This window comes from Orcinus orca, chromosome 18 (assembly GCF_937001465.1).
Source record: "Orcinus orca chromosome 18, mOrcOrc1.1, whole genome shotgun sequence".
NCBI classification, from domain to species: domain Eukaryota; kingdom Metazoa; phylum Chordata; class Mammalia; order Artiodactyla; family Delphinidae; genus Orcinus; species Orcinus orca.
The window spans coordinates 440260-456272 of record NC_064576.1 but is presented as its reverse complement, the minus strand read 5'-3'; the positions used below and the strand labels follow the sequence as shown (position 1 = coordinate 456272).

The window sequence follows — 16013 nt, the reverse complement described above, 5'->3', positions numbered from 1 at the left end:
GATTCGTGTCCCCGCACTGCTGGGAGGCGCTGTCTGGGGACACACGGTGAGAGACACCGTAGAAGGGGCTCCGGTCCACAACACGCCTTGGAGCCGGAGCCGCCGACCCGTCTGAACACTGACGGGTTAAAGAAAAGGCAGGAAGGGTTTGAAGAGATCAGCTCAAGGTCGCCTGCTAGTGAGTGCCAGGCTGGACGCACCAACCCACCTGCTCAGCTGCAAGTTCTTATTTCTGCTTCCCCGACTGCTACACAGAGTCCGCCTGTCTCCCCATACCCACTGACAGAATCTCACTGACCTCTCGACCCTCTCCTCCCTGCGTGGGGTTGCTTACCCGGCCTCTTCTGGCTGGGGTGTTCTTCATTTCTGTGGCCCTTCTCTTCCTCCCCTCTCTAAACTGTAGCCAACCCCCATCACTTGCTTGTCATTCTTTCCCATACATGTACCAAGCACCTACTGTGTACTAGAACAAGGCAGACAAGGCCATACCCAGGTGTGCCCCAGGTGTGTCCCAAGTGTCCTCCAGCTGTGTCCCAGCTGTGCCCCAAGTATGTCCCAGGTGTGCCTCAGGTGTGCCCCAGGTATGTCTCAGGTACCCCCCAGGTGTGCCTCAGGTGTGTCCCAGCAGTGCCCCCAGCTATGTCCCAGGTGTGTCTTAGGTGTTCCCCCAGTGTGTCTCAGGTGAGCCCCAGGTATGTCTCAGGTGTCCCCAGGTGTGCCCCTGGTGTGTCCCAAGTGTCCTCCAGCTGTGTCCCAGCTGTCTCAGGTGTGTCCCAACCATGCCCCAGGTATGTCCCAGGTATGTCTCAGGTATCCCCCAGGTCTGCCTCAGGTGTGTCCCAGGTGTCCTCCAGCTGTGTCCCAGCTGTGCCCCAGCTATGTCCCAGGTGTGTCTTAGGTGTGCCCCCAGTGAGTCTCAGGTGAGCCCCAGGTGTGTCCGAAGTGTCCCTCAGGTGTGCCCCAGGTGTGCCCCAGGTATGTCTCAGGTGTCCCCCAGGTGTGTCTCAGGTGTGCCCCTGGTGTGTCCCTGGCCTCTTCGTTCCCTTCTCTCTCCTGCCTCTCTCTGTGTGGGACCTCAGCCTGGGTGTAGCTGGTGTCTCCTGCATCCCCGTCCTAATTTCACCTGAACCTTTCTCTTGGCGTTTCTCCTTCACCAGCCAGCACAGCCCAGGTGAGGGCAGGGGCTGATGTGAAGCTGATCCCTGGGCAAGGGCCGGGGTTACGTTAGGTCATCAGAGCCGCCAGCATGACACAGCTGCTCTCAGCGTCAGGTCAGGACAAATGTTGGTCCTCACATAGTGACCAGTCCCCTGGCCAGGGGTCTCACCCGTGGACGCCCAGAAAGCCTGTTCCTAAACTCCTATCATCAGCTGGTTTTATTCTCACTCGCGGGTTTTCTAAAGAAAAAAATGACACATAGTGGGGAAAACACCAGCCATCTTTGTGAATTCAGGTTTCTCCTGGGCCCCCTCCCTTCACCTGGGCCCCGTGTCCCCACCAGGAAACAGGCGGAGGGTCCAGCTCATCTGCGCGGGCCAGCGGGCCGGACGGGGAGGCTCGGGGCTCCCGTGCGCTGGGCCTGGGCCAGGTGTGTCCTTCCCGCGGGAAGGAGCGGGGCAGGTGGCCCGTCTAATCCCTGCGAGCGGCTTAGGGATTGTCTTTTTCTGGCACCTGCTCCGCCCTGTGCGCCCTCCACTCCAGCCGGGATTTCGCCTGAGCTGGGTCAGCGGGCTTCCTGGGGCTCCCGGTGCCCGGCCATCCTCCTGTCCGCAGAGGGTGGGAACGGGCCAGAGGCCAAGGGCAGTGGGTTAGGCCGGCTTGGGACGTGGGAGCCGGACGCGGAGGGAGGCCGGCGCCAGGATGGATTTCGGGTCCCTGGAGACGGTGGTGGCCAACTCGGCCTTCATTGCTGCCCGGGCCAGCTTCGACGCGAGCAGCGGCCCGACCTCCCGGGACAGGAAGTACCTGGCCCGGCTCAAGCTGCCCCCGCTGTCCAAGTGCGGGGCGCTGCAGGCGAGCCTGGACCTGGGCTTCGAGAGCGTGTGCTCGGAGCAGCCCATCGGCAAGCGGCTCTTCCAGCAGTTCCTGCAGGCCCAGGAGCAGCACGTGCCGGCCCTGGAGCTCTGGAGGGACATCGAGGTCTACAACACCGCCGGTGACGACCTCCGGCCGCAGAAGGCCCAGGCCATCCGGGCCGAGTACCTGGACCCCCAGGCCAAGCTCTTCTGCGGCTTCCTGGACAAGGAGATGGTGGCGCAGGTCCGGGAGGGGCCGGCGGGGGCCGGGGACGGGCTCTTCCAGCCCCTCCTGCAGGCCACCCTGGCGCACCTGAGCCAGGTCCCCTTCCAGCAGTACCTGGACAGCCTGTACTTCCAGCGCTTCCTGCAGTGGAAGTGGTTGGAGGCCCAGCCCGTGGGCGAGGACTGGTTCCTGGACTTCAGGGTCCTGGGGCGGGGAGGCTTTGGGGAGGTGTCTGCCTGCCAGATGAAGGCCACCGGGAAGATGTACGCCTGCAAAAAGCTGAACAAGAAGCGGCTGAAGAAGAGGAAGGGGTACAAGGTGGGCCGCCGAGGCGTTCCGGGGAGCGGGTGGGGGCTGGGGCGTCCTGGGCCGGCTCACCCTGTGGGGGGCGCTCCCGCCGTGCGGCCCTGGGCGGGGTCAGCGCCCCGCGCCCCCTCGTCGAGTCCGCCTGTCTGCCTGGCGACCAAGCCCCTGGCTCGGAGCGGCAGGCGCTGGTGGCGCTGACGCTCTGCCTGTCCAGCCGCTCTACACCACCAGCCTCAGTGCCCGGGGCGGCCCTCCTGGCGGGGCGGCCTCTGCGTGGCTGGCGTGGGTCCTGTGCCACAGGCACCACGCTTCTCAGCTTGCCACCAGGGCCACGCGGTGCGGCAGCCGGTGTCAGGGCTGCTGGGATGAGTCTGCAGATCCTTTACTCTGACCTTCTGGAACGTTCCCTGGCTTGTGCTGGGAGGAGGCTGCAGGGGGAGTCTCCCCGGGGCTGGTGTGGGGAGGCCCCAAGGTGCCCGCGTGCAGCGCTGTCCGGGCTGGGGGTTGGGGGTGGTGGAAGCAGCTGCTCTGAGCGGCGCCCACTCTCCGTCTGGCCTCAGGCCCCGTTCGGGCGGGGTCAGCCAAAGCTGCTTAATCTCCAGCCGCGCGTCTGCCTGCGTGGGCTTCCTTCCCGTTCCCGCTGCACAGGACAGATCACACTGGGGGCAAACAGCAGCTGCCCCCGAGCACCCCCCCCCGGGGGCCCCTCGATGGTGCTCTGCCTGACGGCCTCTACGGGCAGCAGGTACCCTCAGGGCCATCTACCTGCAAGTTGAATCCAACTGTTAGGGTATTAAGCCTCTCTTCTCCCGAGTTCAGGAAACTTATCAAACTTTTGCAGAGTAAAATCCACCTAAAATCTTCCCACGCAGCGGGTAGAAAGGGCTTCTCAACATCAGGAACTCCTCCTGCGACAGGGCTCTTTCTCCTTACCCAGCACAGCTTTCAAAAACACTTTAAATGGACTTCATGGGGTCTTAAAATCAATATAGAAAATGAACAGGATGCGGGGTGGCTTGAAACGGTGCTGTTCCGAGGCCTGGATGGGAGGAGAAGGGCTGGGATTGCAGCGGGAAGAGCTGGAAGGGAAGGTCAGTGCCGACAGGCTGCCTGGGGACCTGCTGGGACCCTCAGCCACATGTCTAAGGCTGGTTGGCAGGAGCCCCCTTGCTGGCGGCCCTAGGAACCCCGGAGTCCTCTGCACGTGGTGGGTTCCCAGGCCCTGTCTTGTCTCTGTGAAACGGGGCGTGTGAGGCATGTCTCTAAGTTATTTGCAATTGCTCTGTACAGCCACTTTTTTTTTTTTTTTTTGGTGGTATGCGGCCTCTTACTGCTGTGGCCTCTCCTGTTGCGGAGCACAGGCTCCGGACGTGCAGGCTCAGCGGCCATGGCTCACGGGCCCAGCCGCTCCGTGGCATGTGGGATCTTCCCGGACCGGGGCGCAAACCTGCGTCCCCTGCATCGGCAGGCAGACTCTCAACCACTGCGCCACCAGGGAAGCCCTGTTTCTGTTTTATCGTGACGTTTTCTGGTTTGTGGAGCTTGGCCGTTTTTGGCAATATCACTTTCCCGCCTAACCCTGGGCGCTCACCCTGCTTTCCAGGGCGCGATGGTGGAGAAGAAGATTCTTGCCAAAGTCCACAGCAGGTTCATCGTGTCTCTGGCCTACGCCTTTGAAACCAAAACCGACCTCTGTCTGGTGATGACCGTCATGAATGGAGGCGACATAAGGTCAGCGCCCGCCTCTCGGCTGTGGGATCGGGACGGGAGGGCTCACGCGGCCGAGTGCGCAGGGGGGCTCCTTCCCACGTGCTGAGGACGTGGTGGTGAAGACAAGCCCTGCCCCCATCTAAGTCCTCCTCTTTGCCTTCGGATTGCGGGTCCTCGAAACGACGTGTCCTCAGTCCCAGTGAAGTGCAGGAACCCTGGGCGAGGCGGTCAAGCTCTCGGGTCAGGGGTCCGTCTTGCGGGCCTCGGGTTCAGGCGGACGGCGGGGTGAGCAGGGAGGGCAGCAGGGCGTGAGGAGCTGCGAATCGAGTGCTAGTTGGACGGTGGATAAGGCGGCGGGAGGGGCCTCAAGGGGGGCGAGGGCCGCGCTTTAAGAGGGGTGGCAAACGAAGACAAGCTTCGTCAACGACGCACTCTGGGGGTGGTGGCAGAGTGGAAGCACCGTGCGGCCGACTCCGGGAACCGTGGCTTGGCCACCCACCGCAGGGGGAACCAGAGGGCGGCGTTGCCGTACGGGGCCTGGGTTTGCCAGAGACCTGAGGGCCCGGCCCTGGGCTTCCAGGAGCAGTTGGATCACTGGCTCTCAGAGGGGGAAAGACCCACTTGCCGGCTGGGCAACAAGGCCGCCCTTGCCCCAGCGCGCTGGTCTGTAAAACGGGGATAGAGGTGAAATACTGGCCTTCCGAGGTTGCTGCGGAGAGCTGGCTGACACACCTTAGACTCTTAGGCGACTCGCACGGCCCTCACACAAGGGGGCCGTCGCTGTGCCTCCGTTCTCGGGCCTGCGTTCGCCTGCCCCGAAACTCTGCCAGGTGAGCTTGTTGGCCCCACTTTCCAGGTGAGGCTCTGAGGCCCTGCCTGAGCCACCTGTGCACGTTCACGGAGGAGGAGCGAAGGGTCTGGAAGCGCAAATAGCACGAGCTGGAGAGCGGAGAGATCGTGACGCTTTGCTCGCCTCCCCTGCCCTGAGCTGTGCTATGTTACACTGCGCTGCGCTATATGTGCTGCTGTGTTCCACTGCACTATGTATGCTACATCGTGTCGATAGTACTACCCTGCCCTGCACTGCACTGTACCGCGCTGCGTCAGACGGTACACGACCCTGTGCTGCAGCACGCTGCCCTGCATTGCCCCGTCCTGTACCACACTGTACGATGTAGGACGCTGTGCGTGACCCTGTACCGCACCGCATCGTGCTACCCCGCACTGCACTACAGGACGCTAGTAAAATGCACATGGAGCAGAGAAGCCGTTCGTGCTGTCGCTCCGGCTGACATGAGGGTTCCTCTCTTGTTTCCTTCGAGATTACGGGCCTGCCTCTCCTCTCCCTGGTTGTTCTCTAGTTTAAATACCTTGCTTGTTAGGTTTTGCATCTCTGTACAACGTGACAGGGAAACGGGAGATAGGAGAGTCCGGGAGGCCGGGGGGAGTCCTCCGAGGGCCCACCGGGGAGTCTGCGCGTCTCTGGGGAAACGGCCCACATGCCTCCTGGGCTCTGGGTCAGCCGCTCACTTTGGTTGGGGCTGGGGCTTGTCCCGCGGCCCGCCTTCGCCTCCCTCTGCCTGGCTCCTTCACTGGTGGCCGTAAAGTGGCTTTGGGGCCTGTTTCCCTGTTACCCCCCGCGGGCCGGGGCAGGGGAGGTGGGGTGGGAGAGCTGCCCTGCCTTTCCCTTGTAACAGCTGTGCTGAGGGGCTGTGAGGACACAGACACCGGCGGCCGGCGGTCCAGGCTCCGCCGCGGGCCGCTAAGGCCGGACGCCGAGGCTGAAATGACGGACACTTTGCCGACACGACGTGGGATTCGGGGGCCTCGACGCTTTCCCGAGATTTTACTTCCCATCAGAACCGTGGGCACGCGGCTCCTGGTTGTGCCAGAGAAGCACAGGCTCCACACGTCTGCCCCCAGGTACCACATCTACAACGTGGACGAGGAGAACCCCGGCTTCCCGGAGGCGCGCGCCCTCTTCTACACGGCCCAGATCATCAGCGGCCTAGAGCACCTGCACCAGCGAGGAATCATCTACCGAGACCTCAAGCCCGAGAACGTGCTCCTGGACGACGACGGTGAGGCGGCCCCCGCGCGGCCTCCCCTCGCCTGCTCACCTCTGTAGCCTGACTGGGCATCGGTGGGGGGGGAGCCGCTCTGATAAACGCTCGTTGCAGTTTTACGGCGCCAAGACACGTCTCGAGTTTGTTTACTGTTCGTTCTGCTATTTTGCCACCGCGTGGCATTATCCCCGAGTGGAGATGATTAACGGACTTTGGTGAAATCTGGTGCATGACTAGGCGCCAGGGCAGCAGGGAGTTAGTCCAGGAGGCCGGCGTGTGAGGAACTATTAGTAAACAGCTAAGGGTGATGGCCGAGTCCCCACCCGATCGCTTTGTTTGCTGTCTTCGTGAGGAGTCAAACTGGGATTCTCATCAGGAAATAACCCCCAAGACTGAGGTTCCCATAAGTCCCTTTAGAACCCCCCCTCCCTCCCCATCACAGGTCAGACGGACACACTGGTGCCCCAAAGGCCGTTGCTGCAGAGCTCGGGGAAGACAGAGCCACGAGGAGGCTGGCTTTAGGGGGATTATGCCCCGGATTCCAGCTGCGAGCGCTGCTGGGACCCTCGGTCCCTCCGCAGCCTGAGCGGGGAGCGGCGGCCCCTGCGTGTGTGCGCCCTGCTTGTGCACGTGTGTGTGTCCAGGAGCCCCAGGGGCCTTTGTTTGCGGAGCCGCGTGTGACCTGACCCCATGTTTGTTCTCCAGGCAACATCCGAATTTCTGACCTTGGGCTGGCCGTGGAGCTGAAGGAAGGGCAGACCAAGACCAAGGGCTATGCGGGGACGCCAGGTGAGGGCCTGAGAGCCGGGGTGAGGGCAGCCGCTATGGGGGCGAAGGGGACGAGGCCCGGGGTCCTGGGGTCCCGCGGCCTGGGGTGGGCGTCACGGTGAGGGCTGGGGCTTGTCAGGAAGATGCTCCCTCATCCGTCCCGTCTCAGGGTGAGGCTGCGGGACTGGCACCCACGCAGGGACGACCCCCGACCCCCTGAACAATCACTCCTTGTTTGCCACGCGTGCCCTCTGTGACGGAAGCTCCCCAGCGCCGGCCACGGGCAGAGCCTGGGGGTCTGCACCGAGGGAAGCAGCACAGAGGCAGGGTGGGTGGGACAGGGCCTGGCAGGTGCTCAGCTGTGAGGTGGCCCCTGGACCGTGCGTGTCTGTGTGTGTGACCGTGCACGTGTGCGTGCGTGTGTCTGTGTGTGTGACCGTGCACGTGTGCGTGCGTGTGTCTGTGACCGTGCACGTGTGCGTGCGCGTGTCTGTGTCTGTGACCGTGCACGTGTGCGTGCGCGTGTCTGTGTGTGTGACCGTGCACGTGTGCGTGTGTGTGTCTGTGACCGTGCACGTGTGCGTGTCTGTGTGTGTGACCGTGCACGTGTGCGTGTGTGTGTCTGTGACCGTGCACGTGTGCGTGTGTGTGTCTGTGTGCATGTGCGTGCGTGGCGCCTCCTGTCCCCACCCCATCTCCTCTCACCCCCAGGCAGGTGGGCGCAGAGAAGAGGCATCCGAGCGGGAGGTGGGGGCGGGGGGGCTTCGGTGCTCACCGCAGGGGCCTGGGGTGACAGGCTCACGCTCACACACGGCGCAGCAGGCGCTCCGAGCGCTCTGCCCTCCTGATGGCCCGGGTTTTCTGTAGGACTTCTCAGCAGATCTGCTTCTTCCGCGTGTGTCCGGCTTCGGGGACAAAGAGCTGCTCCCGGGTCCTGCTTTGCCCCCGAGGCCCCCGTCCTGCGCTTTGGGCTCCTTTGGGGGTTGTGCCTGTTGCCACGGCGGGTCTGTCTCATCTGCGGCTTTATTTAGGAAGAGGTCCTGTTGTGAGTTTTCCGGATCCTCTGAGGTTCCTCTCCAGGGCGTGAGCGTGTGAGCGAAATGCCGCTCGCCTATTCCTGGCGGATCAGGTCCGGGGTTGGAGTCGGTGGACCTGGGGTGTCACCGGCCCTGCTTGCACGACGCCCCACCGGCCGCTAGGGGGCGCCCAGGCTTTGCCGCGGCCGCCGAGCGGCTCTGAGCCCTGGACGGCGTGGCTCTGCCCGCGGGCTGTGCTGACCTGCGCGTTTGGGGTCAGGCGGGCGCGAGGGCCTCAAGCAGTGGCAGCGGAGGCTGGGGTCGGTGTGAGTTAGAAGGTGGGGCGTCCAGCGAAGGCTCGGGGAGCCCTCCGTACCCTCTCCCCTGGACCCCTGCTCCCTCCGGCCCAGGTCCCCAGAGCCGAGCCTCCGCCCCCGGTTCAGCTGCAGTCCACGCAAAGGGGCACTCGCTGTGCCAGCACCGCGGGGCTCGGGGCGGGGGGAGGAGGACCTGGCGCCTAGACTGACGCTGCGTGCACTCACCCATTGCCCGCTCGAGCCGTCTTTCCCGTGAAGGAGGTTCATCGTTGCCACGTGAGACACCGCGAGGCAGACGTGTCATTGGGTCCCAGCGGGTGGAGCAGACTGGAGGGGCCAGCGGGCTGTTTGCTGCAGGGATGTTGCGTCTCTGTGGTCGGTGGGCCCTCCTCTCGGGCCCGTTTTCATGGAGAAGTTGTGGTTGGTGGAACGTGTCTTTCTCCAGAGTCTGGGCCGTCTGGCCAGCACTGTAATCCCTGAAAAGACGCTGTGTTCAGGGCCAGGGGGTTATTTGGAACTTGGCTCCTGTAACCTCCGGGGGAATGTCCTGTGGCCACAGCAGCGTGGCCCGTGTTATCCAGCCATGCCCTCCTGGGAACTTGCCGCGAACGCAGGTAAACGCTGAAGGACCAGGCGGTGCTGGAGACAAAAGGACATGCTCAGCTTTGCCTTTGGGGGGATGTCTAGTCATCCGAGCACAGAAGCCACCCTGGCGCCTAGCCTCAACGGCCTACCCGGCCCCGGGGGAGTGGACCTCGGGCCCCAGGTGCTGCCCGTCTACCCTTCCCACGCCCTGGGCTGGCCTCTGCACGGGGCACAAAGGGATGGAAGCCAGAGCTGGCTCTCGGGGTGTCCCCTTCAGCCTGCAGGCCCCGCACGTGGCCCCGACTCCCCAGAAGTGGAGCGCACGGGCCGCTGGGCGTCCGGACCACTCTTAGGAGCGTCGGGGTTTCAGCCTCTCCTTTTGTGCCCTTTCGGGTCTGAGCGCCTGCCTCTGACCACAGGTCCTGTGTGAGCCTCAGACACTGGCTCTGTCCGCCATGGGCAGCACAGTGGGGGTGAGATCCACCTTGGATGGAGGGGGCTCCCGCCAGGGATGGCTGTACCGAAGGGAACACTCACACCGGGGGAGCGCTCCCTAGTGGGTGGGCGCGGGGCAGCCCCGCATGTCCCGGCGCAAGGACCCTACTGGGTTCCGGGGACACGGGAGGTGTGAGCCCGTGTGCTGGTCTCCGAGTCGCGCTGTGCTCCTGTCGCAGGCTTCATGGCCCCGGAGCTCTTGCGGGGTGAGGAGTACGACTTTGCCGTGGATTACTTCTCCCTGGGGGTCACGCTGTACGAGATGATCGCGGCCAGAGGCCCCTTCCGAGCCCGCGGAGAGAAGGTAGGAGGTGGCCAGCGGTGTCCCTGCAGCTGAGCTGGCATCAGCTCCGTGTGTGTGTGTGTGTGTGTGTGTGTGTGTGTGTGTGTGTGTGTCATAGGAGCAGTGTCCCCGCGGGACCTAGTGACCCTCCTTGTTGGGGTCACAGGAGCAGTGTCCCCCAGCTGACCTGGTGACCTTCTTTTCGGGGAGCACTAGGCTTCTCATGGTGCACACGGCGACCTCATCTCCTGGGTCTCCGTGCGCCAAGGAGCCTGTCAGGAGGAGAGGAGCCCGGACACCCCCCAGCCCCGCCCCCACGAGCGGTGCTGCTCTGGGGGGCGTGGCTCCCCCGCCGGCGGCCTCCCTGCCCTTCCCGGAGGCCAAGGCGCTCGCCTCCCCGGATGCTCAGGCCGTGCTGCAGGCACGGCAGCTTCCCTGGACGTCCTGGGGGCAGCTGGCACCGGGGGTGGCTGTGCTGGGGCCCTGCCTCCTGTGCCCCCTGCTTCCTGTCCACATGGCAGCCCCGCGTCTCCCCGGGGAGCTCTGCCAGCCCAGCGGAACCGCGAATAGGTGTCGTTCAGAGCCGCCAGCACTGTTCGCAAAAGGAGCAAAGCAGCCTCTTCCCCGGACCCCATGCTGACTCTGCTCAGAGCTAAGCCTGTCTGTGGGGCTGAGGAGGGAGGCCTGGGGAGAACTGTACTTTAGACGTGGCCCCTCGGCCTGCCTGGAGGTCTCAGCCATCAGTTTCTTCTGCTGGACCTCCCCGAGGGCCCCCGCCCAGTCCCCGCTCCTTTCCTGAGATAGTCGTGGGGACGGTCTGGTCTCCAGTCCCCCAAGAGTGAGAACCCCTCTGCTGACTAACGCGTAGGGTCGCTCTGTGCGTGTGCACCTCTGCCTTGGACTCCAGCAACGGGTCTCTCCCCGACCTCAGCTCAGAAGAGCAGAGTAAAGCAACACAGTGTGGGGTCCATGTTGGCCTCAGGCCACCACAGGAGCTCCACCGCAGAGCCCTGGCTGAGCCCACAGCCCTGAAAGGAGCCCTGTTTTCTGGTGAAAATGGGCAGGAGACGCTTTTATGAGAAAGTGAACCGTCATAGTCTGTCCATCCGTGGTCCATCTGTGGTCCCTCCATTCCATGGTCCGTCCGTGGTCCATCCATGGTCCCTCCATTCCATGGTCCATCCGTGGTCCCTCCATTCCATGGTCCATCCATGGTCCCTCCATTCCATAGTCCATCCGTGGTCCATTCCATGGTCCATCCATGGTCCCTCCATTCCATGGTCCATCCGTGGTCCATCCATGGTCCCTCCGTGGTCCCTCCATTCCATGGTCCATCCATGGTCCCTCCATTCCATAGTCCATCCGTGGTCCAGTCCATGGTCCATCCATGGTCCCTCCATTCCATGGTCCATCCGTGGTCCATCCATGGTCCCTCCATTCCATGGTCCATCCGTGGTCCATCCATGGTCCATCCATGGTCCCTCCATTCCATGGTCCATCCGTGGTCCATCCATGGTCCCTCCGTGGTCCCTCCATTCCATGGTCCATCCGTGGTCCCTCCATTCCATGGTCCATCCGTGGTCCATCCTCTGGTCCATCCGTGGTCCCCCCATTCCATGGTCCGTCCGTGGCCCCTTCATGCTATGGCCCATCTCTGGGTCATGCATCCTGGGGTCCATCTTCAGTGCATCTGTGGTCCCTCCATTCCATGGTCCATCCATGGTCCCTCCATTCCATGGTCCATCCGTGGTCCCTCCATCCATGGTCCATCCGTGGTCCCTCCATCCTCTGGTCCATCCGTGGTCCCTCCATCCCATGGTCCATCCGTGGTCCATCCATGGTCCATCTGTGGTCCATCCATGGTCCCTCTGTGGTCCCTCCATTCCATGGTCCATCCATGGTCCCTCCATTCCATAGTCCATCCGTGGTCCATCCATGGTCCATCCGTGGTCCCTCCATTCCATGGTCCATCCGTGGTCCATCCATGGTCCCTCCATTCCATGGTCCATCCGTGGCCCCTCCATTCCATAGTCCATCCATGGTCCCTCTGTGGTCCATCTGTGGTCCCTCCATTCCATGGTCCCTCCGTGGTCCCTCCATTCCATGGTCCATCCATGGTCCCTCCATTCCATAGTCCATCCGTGGTCCATCCATGGTCCATCCGTGGTCCCTCCATTCCATGGTCCATCCGTGGTCCATCCATGGTCCCTCCATTCCATGGTCCATCCGTGGCCCCTCCATTCCATAGTCCATCCATGGTCCCTCTGTGGTCCATCTGTGGTCCCTCCATTCCATGGTCCATCCGTGGTCCGTCCATGGTCCCTCCGTGGTCCCTCCATTCCATGGTCCATCCGTGGTCCATCCATGGTCCCTCCGTGGTCCCTCCATTCCATGGTCTGTCCGTGGCCCCTTCATGCTATGGCCCATCTCTGGGTCATGCATTCTGGGGTCCATCTTCAGTGCACCTGTGGTCCCTGCATTCTGTGGTCCACCCGAGGTCCCTGTGTTCGACGGGAAGGAGCCTCGGTACCCGTGACATGGACAGGTCTCAAACCCCCCACTATGAATGAAAGAACCTGGCCCCGGAAGAGTGACTCTGGACGATCCCACTTCCGTGACCCTTTAGGGCGTTTCAGGAAGGGCAAATATGACCGACAGGGAGAGGACACGGGCAGCGTTCAGCTGAGGTGGGGCTGGAGACTTCCGGGCTGACTGTCAGGGAGCCCCCTGGGGATGGAGCCACCGGAAGTGAACTTTGTGGGCTGGAAGTCACGCTCGGGAAAGCTGGTCTGCACTAAGGCTCCATGGGCCCAGGGGGCATCTGCCCTCGGCAAACCTCTGCCACCTCGCCGGGCAGGCTGGGGGCGATGGTTGTGGGAGTGCAAGGTGTCCACCTTCAGGGTCTCACGCCCTGACCAGCGATACTGAGCCCTTAAGGGCTAACACGCGGGAGGGTGGAGTCAGGCACCCCCGAGAGCAGGGCCGGCCGGGCCCGCGGAGCTGCCGTGTCCGGAGCTGCCGTGGCAGCTGGGGCGATGCGGGTGGGCCTGGCCGGGGTGTGACGTGGGTGTCAGGGGTGTGACGTGGGCTGACGGTGCTGTGTCCGCCGTGCAGGTGGAGAACAAGGAACTGAAGCAGCGGGTCCTGGAGGAGGCGGTCACCTACCCCGACAAGTTCAGCCAGGCCTGCAAGGACTTCTGCGAGGCGCTGCTGCAGAAGGACCCCGAGAGGCGCCTGGGCTTCAGGGACGGCTCCTGTGATGGGCTCCGCGCCAGCCCCCTCTTCAGAGACATCAGCTGGCGGCAGCTGGAGGCCGGTACTGTCCGCGTGTGGGAGCTGGGGCTGGGGGCTCCTAGGCGACCCTCGCTGGCCGCCCCGTCCCATTGGCGTCTGGCAGCTTAGCGTGAGGTCGGGGGGCGGGCGGCCTGGGCGAACCCCACCCCTGGAGCATCCTCTGCCCCCGATGACACCACCGTCCCTCTTCCCTGCTCATCCCAGCGTGCCCAGGACTGGATGTTCACGGGGTGGCTCTCCTGGGGACCCGAGGAGGCGGCGAGGGTTGGATGGGGTGTGCAGGAAACACCTGTGAGCTGAAGATCTGAACCCGCTGTCAGGCAGTTCCTTGAAGGAGCCTGCGATCCAAGTCGAGGCGGGATTTCTCCAGCCGTCGTTCGTTCCACCAGAGTCTGCTGTCATGTCTCGTGCAAACTAGTGTGTGCGAGTGTGTGTGTGCACGCGTGTCTGCGGGAGAGAAGCGTGGCACCCGCCACACCCACCAGAACCCACACCCAGGAAGTGTGAGCCTGTGACCTCACGGCCCGACGCCCCCGTAGGAGAAGTTTCTTTGGTGGGGAAGGGTCAGGGCAGTGGCAGCCCCAGCTGATCTGAAGGTGCCGGGTGCCAGGGAGAGCTGCCCAGACCAGCCCCAGGCCCGGGGAGATCAGGCAGCCCGAGCGAGCGGTCAGGACCCGGGAAGCCGGAGCCGGATTGAGTCCTGAGGCCACAGGGTCTGTGCCGAGGAGGGATCGGGTGAAGGCACAGGGAGTTCAGTTCCGAGCATGTTGTGATCGAGGTGTAGACCTGCAGATGGGGAGGCCGGCACTGGGGCTGGGGGTCTGCAGAGACGGTGGGCACAGCGGTGTCGGGGGCAGTGCAGCCAAGGGCCCGCCGACCCTCATGACGGGGCTTCTGGGCGGGGCGGAGGGGGCGCAGATGGGGGCTGGGTTCTGGCGACGTGTGTCCAGACCGGACTCTGAGTCTCCAGCCTGGCTCAGCGCCCTGTGGCGGGTGTCGCTCTCCTTGTCACCGCCAGGGCCGCATGTGGGCAGCAGCCCTGCTGGCTGAGCGCGGCCGCCTCCTCCCGCTGGCTGGCCCTTCACGCCCCGTGTCTTCCGTCCTCTCACAGGGATGCTGACCCCCCCCTTCGTCCCAGACTCCAGGACTGTCTATGCAAAGAACATCCAGGATGTGGGTGCCTTTTCCACAGTCAGGGGTGTGGCCTTTGACAAAGAGGACACAGAATTCTTCCAGGAATTCGCCACCGGCACCTGCCCCATCCCCTGGCAGGAGGAGATGATCGAGAAGGGCATCTTTGGGGACCTGAACGTGTGGCGGCCTGACGGGCAGATGCCCGACGACATGAAGGGGATCTCCGTGCCGGAGGCGGCCCCCTCGTCCAAGTCGGGGTTGTGTCTGGTTTGCTAGGCCAGCTGCAGCGCCTCATGGGTCAGCTGAGCCCCTCCCGCCAGGCCGCTGCATGGCTGTGGCCCGGCGCTCAGCACAGGCAGGACAGAGGAAGCCGGTCCAGCCCGGCCTCCCGCGCAGGGTCAGGAGTGCCAGCAGTAGATAGCCTACCTCTTTTGCACCCTTTCACTCAAAAAGGATCCGGTGGTCCCAGGACGGAATGCACCAGCGACGTGTGGCTCTCCAGGCCCTGGAGCGGACGTGCAAGCTGGCGGCGGCTTGGGCGGCGAGAGTGAAGACTCAGTTCGGGCTCCCTGCACCGCAGCTGCAGCTTCGCAGGCCCTGCCTTCTCTGGGCTGGTTCAGAGGTCGGCAAACCCTGGCCTGTGGGCTTGCGGGCTCCGCTGGGAGGCCCGGACTGTGCGCCGGCCCGGTTTCCCTTAGCGCCCAGCTCCTGGCCCCGCCCCTAGCTGTCGGGTCACTGCTGGGGCTGAGCTGGTCCCCGCCCACACGTTGGGGATGCCATCTGCACATCTGCCGGTGCTGAGTCTCCAGCGGGGTCCCCTTGCCGGCCGGGGCCTGGGCGTCCAGGAGGAGGGGAAGGGACAGGGGCCTGGGGGTGACGCTGACCGCGGTGGTCACCCCCTTGGCTTCTCCTCATCCTGAGACCATCGCCAGTTGATGACAACTGGACACAAGCTGCCCACCCCCGGCAGACAGAACGGGCCAGCGGCTGTCTCCCCGCACCCGGCACCTGCTTCCCACCCCAACTCTGCCTCTTGTCCTGCAAGGCCTGGCCCTCTCCTGGCCTCCCTCCTGGGGCCAGGAGGGCTGGTGTTGCTGCGTGGGGTTTGCTGCCTGACGGCCGGGAGCAGTCCCCTCCCTTTCTTGAGCGCCTCTGCCCTCAGAGTGTCACGCCGAGTGTGGCTAGCACCCCTGCCATCTGCTCCCCCAGCAGCCTCGGGACAGGAGTGACCCTGAGGGGCACGACCTTGGAGGCTGCGGCCCAGCCACCTGGGACCAGTGGCCCCGCTGGCCTGGAGCCACTGCAGGAGGCTGGCCCCGGGCTGTTGTGGCTCAGACAGCCATCAGGTGGAAGAGGCCGGCTCGTTGGTGGGGATGTTTCAGCGTATCTTCGGGTCCCTTGTGCACCGAGGGCATTAAAGCCCCTCTCCTGGTGAAGGAACCTGCAGGACGACCCTCTCTCCTGTGCGCTGCAGCCACGATGTCCTGCAAGGGCCCTGAAGGGCCGTCCCGTGCTTTTGGTCTGTGACCTGAAACTGCCACGTGAGCATCGCCTGGGAGGCTGAGATGGGGGCCCGCGGCCAAGGGAGGCCGGGCTGTCGGCAGGACCAGTCGCCCTGTCGGCCCTGGCGCGGTTTTGCGTCCTAGGATGAGATACGTGGATTACCTAATAGCTGGAAATCTCACCTCACTACATTCAGGTGCAAGACACACCACTTCTGGTCTTTCTAAACCCATTTCATCTGCTCTAGGTCCCCATGGCCCTGAGCAGAGTGATTTAAACCTCAGGCGGCGGGTGT

General features: G+C 63.9%; 1 protein-coding gene across 3 annotated transcripts; it reads left to right on the top strand.

Moving 5' to 3' along the window:
* On the top strand, window positions 1-15627 carry GRK1 (G protein-coupled receptor kinase 1). 3 transcript variants are annotated; one of them, XM_049701012.1, is made up of 8 exons: window positions 1-493; window positions 714-2559; window positions 4151-4278; window positions 6181-6338; window positions 7029-7112; window positions 9684-9808; window positions 12902-13103; window positions 14193-15627. In XM_049701012.1, exons 2-8 carry the CDS (start codon window positions 1861-1863, stop codon window positions 14489-14491), a joined length of 1695 nt encoding a protein of 564 aa, XP_049556969.1. In that variant the 5' UTR covers window positions 1-493; window positions 714-1860; the 3' UTR covers window positions 14492-15627. The 3 variants fall into 3 exon arrangements, with proteins under 3 accessions (XP_049556969.1, XP_004273633.1, XP_049556970.1); XM_004273585.3 differs by having other exon boundaries at window positions 1-592; window positions 965-2559; XM_049701013.1 differs by lacking the exon at window positions 1-493 and having other exon boundaries at window positions 781-799; window positions 965-2559.
* The last annotated feature ends 386 nt before the right edge of the window (window positions 15628-16013 follow it).